The 12090-nt window shown below is 41.0% G+C and overlaps 1 protein-coding gene across 1 annotated transcript; it reads right to left on the bottom strand.

Moving 5' to 3' along the window:
* Positions 1-5915: 5915 nt before the first annotated feature.
* LOC311504048 (heparan sulfate glucosamine 3-O-sulfotransferase 2-like) lies at positions 5916-10990 on the bottom strand. The gene is made up of 2 exons (XM_084567000.1): positions 10142-10990; positions 5916-6810 (listed from the first exon to the last, which is right to left on the bottom strand). The coding sequence occupies exons 1-2, from the start codon at positions 10645-10647 to the stop codon at positions 6192-6194; spliced, it is 1125 nt and encodes a 374-aa protein (XP_084423126.1). The 5' UTR covers positions 10648-10990; the 3' UTR covers positions 5916-6191.
* Between the last annotated feature and the right edge of the window lie 1100 nt (positions 10991-12090).

The following is a 12090-nucleotide window of genomic DNA, read 5'->3' on the forward strand; positions in this document are numbered from 1 at the left end:
TAGCATGTTTATAAAAAAAAGGGAACAGTGCAAATCTGTAAATTTATTTTCAAATTTGCTAATGGTTGGGGTTTGGAAATATGTTCATTACATGAAAGAACATTTTCGGGGGATTAAAACCTACATGCAGAGCCACTCCCGGCTCTTCCTGATTGTTGCTCCAGCTTTGCAAGGCTTCCTGCTAAGAGATGTAAACCCCCTCATCAAAATCCTAATGTGCTGCATGTCGGCTCAGGTGCGCTCTGAAGTCCAGGGGTTGCAGATACATCAGATGTATTTTGATTTGCTGCAGGATGTGAGGTTCATCTGGAGGCAGGTTTGGGATGAGGCTTGTTATTCTCCACCGTGAGACACGAGGCACGCACTCTAATTAGAACACATCTCCTGGTGAGAGAGACGCCGAGGTCTGACTACTCCTCCAGTCTAATCAGCTTTCCACCTCGCTTTAGCTGCTCAACGGAAAACAGCCCAGCGCTCGTCTGACAAACGGATGCAACAACAAGGAGATGGCACTGAACAACTGTTTCTAATTTGGAGGACTTTGCAGGATTTCACAGATCTAAATCTTGAAAAGGCACGCGCCCAACGGTATCTCACATCTTTGCCGACTTCTTCTCACTCTCTGCTGGAGATGAGTTAAAAAGGGGCGCGCAGGTGGCTGATGATTCCAACACAGATGCAGAGATCTGAATGAAATAAAAATGTCTCGCTGCCTTCAGACTAGCCCTCGGTGATAAAAGTAGTTCGTCAAAATAAATGACACAGGAAAGGATATGACCCACATTTTAAAAAAAGAAAAATACTTACAATTTAATTCTTCCCTGGTTTCCTCCAGAAGTTTATACACACACACATGCACACACCCACACACATGCATACACACCCACACACACACCCTTATTAAGTGTCCTCCCTACAGACAGTGGTTCTAACACTGGTCTGCAAATACTTGTAGAACATGTATCATTACGTACTTGAGACTGTGCCACAGTTGTCAGCACTTCATTTTAATTTGGCTCCCAAGCCACTGGTGATTTCGGCCGCTGGGACATCCTGTCGGCTGCAGAAGTTAAACTATTCTGAAGCATTCGGACTGAGTGAGGCACACTGCCGAATATCTGCCTCTGCAGTGTCAGCTGCTGTCTTGCTCGGGTACCAGGGAACCTCACTGCATCCCATGAGAAAATGCCGAGCAAAGGACGAGGGAGGCTGCGCGGACGCCTTTTTAAATCAGTGCAGCTTAAATAGAGCATGCATGTAAAATGTATTCTCCTGTAGGTGTGCATTAACACCCGTTATGGCGTTGTTAACAATTACACATAAATATGACTGCAATATTAATGTTTCAGGGGAGGATTCCTTTGGAAATAACACTGTGCTGCTGCTTCCCTCGTACTTCCATGCTCATTAAAAATCCAAGCCAGTGAATGTTTGAAGCTACATTAAGCAACAGGGATTCTGCATGAGATGAACTACATCTCTGTGACATTTAAGCACTCTCTCTTCGACTACTGTCCTGATTATGTTTTGTGACTTGGAGAAAAGCAGGCCTTTTCTGTTCGGGTTTTCACTCCTCTGTTTGGAAACTGCTTTAAGCATTAATCAATATCAGATCACAGCATTCAAAATTCATCACAAATGCTCTAAGCCTCTCCGAAAATCTCTACGGAGTGCGAAAGCTAGAAAAGAACGTGTGACTGCTGCTCTCGTCCTTGACGTCTTGTTGGCCTTCGCAACAACTGCTGATTATCAGCAGTACACTTAGGATTAACTGATCCCCTCATTTAATAGTGAACATTTAATAATTACCAGTCAACTCCGTGGGGATGAAGTGATACGCTACACCGAATTAAAACATCTTTTGATTAAAATTGTAATTCAAAAATCCAACGCATTAAACATAATGAAATGGCTCATTTAGTCGTAATGTTTTATAACAACAAAACTAAATATTAATCAACACAATATTCACTCATCAGTTTTAACAAATGCTCATTAAGCTTAACAAGGACCTCATTAGCTTGAGTGCAAATAGGTCACATCGTAGAGCTCCGGGATGCAAAGGGTTTCAGGATTTGCATGGGCCGGTTCCTGGGGGGATTCATATTTGAAAAGAAAGCAGAGCGTGCGAGTAAGAGAGGGAGAAAGAGAAGAAGAGATTTGACCTGGGAGCAATCTCTGGAGAGCCGTTCGCTAGCAGAGTCTAATCAGACTCTGGCTGATGCTTGTTCTAGGGGATTGCTTCTCTCCAGCCCTCAGGCCTAATTAGGACCCCTGTGTACCATATAGAAAGTTGCCGCTCACAGTGACGGGTGGATAGACGCTCACCTGTGTGCGCTCAGTGAGCCACAGAAATGAGGTGCTGGCGAACATGATGACAAGAAGGGCATCAGAGGTGGCGCAGCCACACTGCCTACTCCCCCACCCGGAGGTCGCATGAGTTTAATGAATGTTAGGGCAGGCAGAGACGGCGAGTGAAAGAGAAGCTGCAAGGAGAGGGAGAGAAAAACGCAGACGTCTGGGTTGAGAGAGGGTCACACAGAGACGAGCATCTTTCATGTTTTTTTTTCTTTTAACAATGCACTGTGACCATTTGCAGAAGAAAGGGAGGAATGAGGACAGTGAGAGAACCTGAACATATAGCGGTGTAAGGATAAGACTTTACCAAGCTCAACTTTCTGGATCTCTAATGTCAAACACTAGGAATTTCTTCAAAGGATACACAGTTACATGCAAATTTCAAGAGGGCTTCAGATGAATTAGTATTCAAACAGATAAGCGTGCTCTGCCTCTGCGGTATGTAGACAACAGAGACGAGAAATGTGGTCTTAATTCAGGAGAGAAACTGTTATTAATGAGTACTGTTAAGAAAACAACTTCTCAGAGTTTAGTATTCCACCATGTTTTAAAAGATACAAAAATGCTGAGCAAGACTCAAGAATGACAGTAGAAAACATTCTTCCTGAACAGCATGAAACGCCTTTTTCCACACCGAGTACTCAGCAATAGGCCTTGGCTAACATGCTAGCCACATTATTGCATTCAAATAGTTTTACTAATCAGCTCCGGGTCCACATTTACCTTGAACTGTAGAGAAATATACCCATTATTATTGAAAAATGTTCAAATGTTTATTATAGCTGCAATCCACTGCATGCCATGGCTAGCTTCTAATACCTACATCATTTTTCTTCATGCTCTTGCTAAGCGACTCCGTTCACTGCACTGCTGGCCGAAGGTCGGCTAGACCTAGAACCATCACAGCAAAAGATGACCAACCTATATGTACCGTGTGAGTTTTTTTTTGTTCAGTGGAGGCCGCTCATTATGTCCAACATTGTTAGTGGTGTTGGCTTTGTGCTGCATTCAAATGAAGTTGTGTTTACTGTGTTTACAAGAAACCCCTCTTGTCGTAATACAAGATATAAACGAAACTTTTTGTTAAGGTCGGACTTCATAAGTTGTCATGTATTTGCTGGCATTTTCAAAAATAGTGGTAAGTTCATGTATTGTAATTTAGTTGTAAAAAAGTTGTTCCTAAATTTTTAATCATCTGTGGAAAACGCTCTTCGTGTCATTATGCCTCTGCATTTCCAGTATTACAAACTTAAACGCCAATCATTAGTAAACAACTTCCAACAACATAAAAAACTCACCGTTCCATCTGAAGGCGACTTAAAGCTGATAACCAATCAGAGCAGCTCATGCATTTCGGGAGGAAAACTAAACTGAGCTAAAACTGAGCTAAAAATGCTTGTATTCATTATTTGTATTTATTATAGTAGATCTCCAGAATAAATGTATGAACCTACAAATTAGCTTAATATGGCTGGTTAATAAAAAATATTTTTTAATTGTAATGTCCCAATTATTTCGTCAGTGTATTAAAATCTTTCAAACATTTATACATATAATTTCAATTTAGTCTCATCACTGAAAGCGTGTTTCTATTTTTTTCTTACCTTGCGACCTATTACAGACCCATTAATTGTAAATTAATAATGAATAGTCTCTTACTCCTTGTAATTCCCTTGTACAGAGTATGTCACTACAGACTAACAAACACATGCCCGTCAGTGTAATTGGTATAGTATTTGGTTAGTTTACTTAAGGTAATTTGCCTATTTTAAATACTTCCCATTTCTTTTCCTTGCATTATTATTGCACAAAACAGTGTGAATAAAGGTGGCATTTACACATTACTGGCTAGGTACAAAAAACAAAAATGATATAGGGCTTGAAGATGTTAAGCTCCTCTTCAGCTCTAGAAAACCGTCATGAATACAGATGCCATGGCTACAAATGAGCTACAAGTGTGTGTTGTTTCAAAGCATATACGTCAATGGATAGAAACAATTCTCTAAAAAAGTAGTAAACATAATGAATGTAGTAAACAGGCTTGTCTCTGTTCGGTGTTTCATTTGTTAGAGGTGCTTAGCAAGCTAGCTAGCAAGCTAGCTATTATGCCGACAAGGCTAACAGGCTAATCTACGTTTGATGAGCAATTTGGCTAAGTAGGTAGCTCACTAGGTAGCTAAACAATTTAACCAGCAAGCGTTCAACTTTAGCTAGACAGACTTCAAACTTACCTCAAAATGAGTGGAGTCTTTTGACATGGGAAGGCCTGGCTGGGTGTCAGCTCCATCCTCCCGGGGTGTGTATGGACAGGTAGGATGCACTATGTAGCCTGCTATGATGTAGATGCACTTTAGATTTTACACTTCGGTTTTCACAAGCAATTAGGGAAGTCTCTTAAATTTGCGTGTCTTAAAAGCGAATAGAAATGAATAATGCAGAAAAAGAATGTAGGTCATAAATGCTATGTATGCTGTAGCTCCATAACACTGGTGGTACACTGTACACTAAATAAATGCACTTTAACATCGAGCGTTTACATGTTACGTGTAATCTAATGAAATACTTACTATACCACATTGTGTGATATGGAGTTTGAATACCTAACCCTACTGTACGCAGATTCAAATCACAAGATGTACTCCCTGTTCAAGTGTTTTTTCCCCTTTGTTTGTGCAGCAGTGTATCAATCCGACTCAAGCTTTGACAGCCTGTGTTTAGTATTCATACCATGTAGCCAAATTCAAACTTTTCACTGCAATCTTGTGGCACACAGTACCGGAATCTATTTGATAACCCGCCACGACTAGGTGTTCCCTGCTTTGTCTTTTAAAAGTGATTGAAATTCCTCACACCTACGCCCACTCATGCACCCACCACCAATCGAGGCACACAACAAATCTTACAGAACGCAATAAACCTGAAAGGGTAGTAGTCCAAGCTGTAACTGTACAAACTGCATGTGAAAATGGTGGTATTCAAAGAACCAGTCATTTTTCTAAAGGTTCCGACAACGTGAATTTTTTGTTTTGTCGTGTGGTTTTCTAAACATCAAGTTAAACCAGGGAGTGGGATGGGATTTTTGGAAAGTGCAATATATCAAGGTCAGTGCTTTAGATAAGACAGAATGAATAATTTCATATATTGTGCTTCGTTTTTCATTTAATGAAGTTCACGGACAAGCATTGTGATTAATGTAGTGATTAAAAACTAAAGATTAAAACATGGATTTTGCAAGTGCTTCTTGTTACAGCATAACTTATTAGGTTCAAGCTGGAAAGACTGGAAAAGAATATGTTTCACCCGGTGCAAAAAAATGAACAGTAAGTAATGTCAGTTCATGGTTGCCTTATGGCTTTACGTTTTGGATTTACCACCACAGTGCTGCAGCTTAATTCTGCTCTCCCTGAAGACTTCACTGACATTTTCCAAGGTCTTGCTTTCAAACCCTGCCTTGATTAGTGAAGCAGATTTTAAGAGGAGCTAATCCCATTCCTTGGAATTTCTTCTTTTCTTTATGAAGCAGTCAGCAATCTTGTCAGCAAAAATATACAGTAATATGGGCTGAAATCATGTGATCCTGAAGCTGAAATGATGGCTATAACAAGCAACATACAGGGTGCTGATGCTGGTAAGTGCAAAAGCAATGCCGTCTTAGATTTTGCTCGGTTCATTTCAGTCAATTCAAAGAACAGTACAGGCTCTGCTGTTTCATTTTAAAATTCTCTGTAGACCGCACTCATAGTTCACTATATGCCTTACTGTGGAACAACCTCTTTTAGAGAAAACATTTGTGTAATACATATACTTTTCCTTTGCCATGTAAAAATATCTCTCTACTCCCACTTAAAATCATGTCCCACCATTTCATAAAATCTGACATTGTAAGGTCTGTAGAAGTCTCGCAGTTGCTCAATAGCATCTCTGTCTATCTGCACATGAGTTCTGCCCTTGGATTTGCCCAGGCAGCGAGGTGAGCCACTGCTCTCTGGCTTTTTAAGGCAAGGGAAGCCCTTGGTGCGGTTGAAATAGAAGTGTTTGTCAGTGACAATGCGTTTTAACCCAAGGAAGTCTTGCACCCGAGCCAGTTCCCCCGCTGGGTCTGTGATAAGACGCTCCCCGCTCACAAAATGGATCTGAGCCAGAGGGAAGTAGCGCAGCCAGTTTTCAAGGTGCAAAGCGTACAGGCCGATCCGTATGGCGTTCCAGGACATGTCCACAATGCCCAGGCTCTGGTTTCTGAAGGCCAGCTCCTGGAAGCTTGGCAGGTCGGGAGTTTTGGATAGAGTCTGGGTGTAATCTGATATTGCTCGAGTGACTGGGTCACGTACCACCACAATGAGCTTCATGTCTTGGGACATTGCAGAAATCCGGTGTGGAGTCTCTTTTGTCACAAAGTAGCTTGGGGTCTTCTCCATTGTGATTTGGCTTTCAAGAGTCCTTGGCATTAAACTTCTGAATGAAAGATGAAAAGACAAAATGAAATGTCCCGTAAGGTAAAGGTTTCTCATTTACAGTCACAATCATTCATGTGTTTTTTAGTTGTTTTTTTTTTAATAACATTTTCTTGTTGTTTGATAGTTACTTGAATTACCACAAAGACAAAATGATTCAGACACAGAGGACATTGTGTCCTTGCATTCACTCTGTCAAAAGTAAGAAGTGTATATTAGATTTCTATTCAGGGCAGGATTACACAAGTGAATTTCAAAGACACAAAACCACCCTAGCTCCAGTTTGGCCGTGAACCCAGTTTCTTGATGTAAATGATAATAGGAGCACTGAAGCAAAGTCATCGTAGTCTGTTGTCACTGGAGACTTGTCTCGCCGACAGCTTTCCTGTGCATCAGCCCTGCACGGTTCAAGAGTAATAAATCACCATGAATGCAAACAGAACACATATAGCAGAGTGACCACGCTAGGCTACTTTTGGGTCTTCAAACTAGGCCACTGTGGTCTTCGAAAGAAGTGTTCTGAGCGGGAAGACCTTCACAGAGTAAAAGTTTGAAGACTGATTGGGAACCATCAAAGTCCAAGTTCAAAAGGAACTAAATAGGGCTGCAATTAACAATTATATTGTATTCCAATCATTTTCTGATTATTTTCCCAATCATTTTTTTTTTTAGTTAATCAGTTCTGATAAGGAGAAGAATCTTCATCACAGGAGAGATGCAGTTTGATCTCGGATTAATTCATTATTAATATGTGAATAATGATATTAACCTGTACTGATTAACCTGTCCGTGTCATGAAATGATATAGCAGATTTCAAATGATATCTATTTTTGTTGGGCGATGACTTCAAGTAAATCAGATCCCAGGGCTGTATTACACCACTCCTGTGACACTATTCTTAAAGTCCTGCACACAGTGTCTTTAATTTGTAATTTGAATGATTCAGTGAAGGGCAACTACTCATAAGGGGCATACACACCCCAGGAAGAGGCCATGTGGAGGTCATGGCCATGGACAATAAATGAAACTCAGTGTTCATTTGCGCTCAACCCAGTTGTAGTGATGACTGGTGATGCAAAGTTGGAAGGTGTTCAGCAGGGAAACACCATCCACCGCTTAAGAGGCAAGTGGGAAATGTGTATAGCCTACTAGCTGTTAATATGCAGTCACTAAATTCTTCTTAACAGCATACAGGTGATTGAGACACTGAAGCATCAAAATGGACAGAGAGTGGCTATAAATATCTTTTCTGTGCTTACTTTCTTGAAAATAGTTTTGTTTTCTCCAAGTACTGCCTGGCTCACTATTGCATTTGCCACTGCTGAACTTGGCGACATCAACATCTGATAAGTGTAATTCAAAATATCTTGTGTTGAGATACTGCTCGAAAACAAAACCTACGCACCAAACACTAAATCGCGTAATCAGCATACTCCCAAAAATAATATGGACCTCACTGACGTTTACAGGAGAGTTTCCAAGAAGCAATTGTTTTATTTTGAAAGCGATCCTCATTTGACCTTTCCTCAACAGCTTTTGACAGCTGACAATCAAATCACAGTAATGGGCACCGGTTCGCATCTCTAAGACACATCTCTGAGATAAAAGGGCTTCAGCTGCCAGCCATCCTGAAGAGTGCCAATTAGTGGAGATACTTTCAGCCTATAATTATTATATAATACTACTGGTACACATCCCTCCTGCAGGCTGCTTGACAGCCAATCGTTAACATGAGATGTATTTGGAAGCGGATATATGTGTGTGTTTGTGCATAATTGGTTGACAGTGTGTGTGCATGCACAACATGCACATTTCTGTCATTTATGAAGTCAACATATTTTAAACCTGTTATTAAGAAGTTTGAATAATTATCCTTGTTATAAAGATGACCAGTCAAACAAAACACATGCTGGCAATGTGTTTTGTTAAACAGGGCCTTGGGTAGCATATTAAAATCAATAAGTGATTTTCTTTATGACTCATTTAGAAATATTACCATAAACAATCAAGACTTTACCTCAGAGCTACAGCAGGTCTGCTCACTGCAGTTTACACTGTTCGCCTCCGGAGCCTGGACTTTATGAGATATCTGATGAATTGCTCCACAGTACGTCAAAAGAAAAGAAAAAGAGAGGCCCGTTCTGCCAGTATAAACAGAGCTCAGCCCTCTGAGCTTCGTTACAATGAGAGCTCAGAATGAGTCGAGAGACTGCAGAAAACACATCCAGCATATTTAGCCACCTCAAAAGATAATACGCACAGAAAGGAATGGAGGGGTCGATTACAGCCCAGAAACAGATTTTATGCGAAAGCACTTACATAAATTAATAACAAATGTGCTTTTTTTAGAATTTCTTAAATTATTTCAGTCGTCACCTTTAGAAAATTCTAATGGTGTAATCCAGCCACTATACAGGAATTAAACCAGTATGAAAAAAAAAAAACCTAAAAATACTAAAACAACTACACGATGAACGTACATGATCCCCTTTTAAAATCCAGCTGTACTGTAATAAATTCGACTGTTATATAGTTGTCATAATTATCTTTTAGAACGCAGAAGGAGATAAAAGAGTAGTATAATATATGATTTTTAAATGTTTTGCCTTTGGGTACGCTTGAGAGAAATGACCCAGATGGATGCCTGCAGGATCCTGCAAGCACAGCTGACCATAAAGACTCTAAAGACCAGAAAGACCATAAGTGCAGCTCATCATGAAGACAACTGTGCTTTATCTGATTCTTTAAATCATTTCAGTCACTTTTTTAGGAAATATTAAAGACATTATTCAGTCATTATACAGGAAATAAAGCAGTGTGAACCCTACATAGGAAAGAAATAAGAAAAATGACTTAATATGGCCATCTTAGTGGAGGTCTCTTAAATTTCCAACCAAATACTATTCAAATTAATAACTAAATTAGCCAGACATAATTATTTTCCTTTAGAATGCATATAAATTCACTAGAGTTGCATAATGTGTAATTTGTCATGTTTTTCCTTTAGCTGAGGTGCAGAGAAACTGCCTAATTGGATACATGCAGGATCATGCAAGCACAGCTGACCATAAAGACTCTCATGGGGGTTTGCAGGTTCAGCAGCCAAAGTAAAAATGCTACACTTTGTCCAATTTAGGCAACTAACTGGTGAAACAGACTCGCAGCAGTCACTGGGACAATTCAGTCTAAGTGCGCACAATTTAGTACATTAACAATCCCAAGCTTTTATGCTGCAGAGTATGACTAGCCTGGAGCTTGACTCAATTATTATCTGTTCAAACATTACATTAACATACTAACACGAACCTGCGCAGGTGAGCTCTGATCTTACCTGTACCACTCCAGCCCTCTGTCATAGTTCCTGTCGAAGAAGTGCGTCTCGGTCCCAGCTGCGCGCACATCTGGATGAATCCTGATGAACTCCAGAACGGCTCTCGTCCCTCCCTTTTTCACGCCAACTATGATGGCGTTCGGCAACTTTTTGTTGCCAAACTTCAAATTACTCATGGGAGGACTGGGCGTGTCGTTCCTGACGACGTGAAGGGTGGAAGGAGGTCTTTGGTCGGGTTTCAGCCGAGACGCCTCACCGCTGCTCGTCCTCGCATCCAGCGGTAAGAGGCAGGAGATAGATTTCTGTAGTCGCCTTTTGGCTCCATCGGCGCGCTGGCAGCTGGGCATAGGATCACCTGACTTTTGCACGGGGAATAGTGGATTCCCCTCGGGGAATAGTGCACAGTAGCACAAATATGAAAGGAAAAGGGATAACAAAAAAATAGTTGTTCCTCTGAGACGGTGCGAGAAGGGGAGAAGTCGAGTGAAGAGGAGCACGCATGCCATCTCTCCATGGATATGAACAGTGCATGATTTTCTAATTGATCTTGCCACCCTGATTGTTTAAGTCGCTTCAGTGGATGAAATGTCCACTGACTCAGAAAAAAAATTACAAAACTTCTTTCATATAACAGTCTTCCATCACATTAACACAATCCGTCTGAGTCCCGTCTCCTCTGCCCATTCAGTAAACAGCTATCCTTTACTCTGCACAGACTTGGGAAGAGGCATCCTGCTTTAAACGTCCCGGACGTCCCCATGGTCACCGGTGGAAAAACAGGAGGGAGTGCGCTCTCCTGCAACTTGGAGCGGACTGTCGGCTCCAAACCAGCTGAGCGACGGGATAATACTCCAGCACAGTGACGTCAGAGCCCCTTTGCATTAAAAAATAAATAAATCAGCTGCTTGCGTTTTGTTTCTTTTGGCACATCATATAACTGCCGGAATAATCTAAGCCTGCAGGCTTAGGATACACTATGGTGTATCCTATGTACTGTTTATGTGTCAAATGAACGCAACGCTATATGTGATTTTATCCAACCCTGAACCCTTGTGTCTGAAATTTATTTCAAGTCTGTGATGGAAGTAAAGTGAAATAGCAGTGAAATCCAAGCGCAGACACATTTAAACAAACAGCGCATGAGAAAAAACTTGAGGGGGGTGAAGAACATCCATAAACATCCATAATTTAACACTTCATGACCCAGCACTCCCCCTCCATTCTCTCTTCCTGTTGCACAAATCACAGCAGCATCTTCATCTGTCTGTTGAGTTTCTGGATACTGCATACGCTTTAGTTTTATTTTCAGAGGCTTGTTGAAATTCCATTTGAATGCTCTGTTAAAGAAAATATACTGCTGATCCTGTGGATGAAGATGATGTGACCCGAACCAAAAGCTCCAGCTGTGCTAATGAACCTTGTGATGGGGAATTTCACTTTAAAATATCATGTGTCAACTACCAGACAGAACTAACTATTAATAATCAATTAACCATCCCATTTTTTTAAAGCAAAAATCACTAATTTAAATAATTGCTAGAGTATGTACAACCAGTGGCGATCCACAGGGTTCTATGATGGGGACCCAGGCAAACTATCCCCTCAGTCCCAACTAGTAAAATCGGTTAAAGGGTAGAAAGAAGGGGGACCCTAGGTGGGAGTTGTGGAGTATAGTTGATGCACTGTAGGGCCTTCAAGAGAGTTTATGGTTGTCATTTCAAAATATTGTGTGTGTGTTTGCATTGCAACCCTAATACTATCATCAGTTTCTTTTAGTACTGTGTTAGTAACAACAGAATCTGCACTTAGGTAAACCAGAGTCCGGTTTGTTAAATCCCGGTTTGTGTGCATTTGTGTAGTTCATCCAAGCATCCACAATGAATGCAAACTAGATGCAAGGCTGCAGCTTCTAGGGGCACATGACTTCTGAGCCTCTGAAGTAGGTGCCC

The sequence above is a fragment of the Chelon labrosus genome (assembly GCF_963514085.1).
Source record: "Chelon labrosus genome assembly, chromosome: 19".
NCBI classification, from domain to species: domain Eukaryota; kingdom Metazoa; phylum Chordata; class Actinopteri; order Mugiliformes; family Mugilidae; genus Chelon; species Chelon labrosus.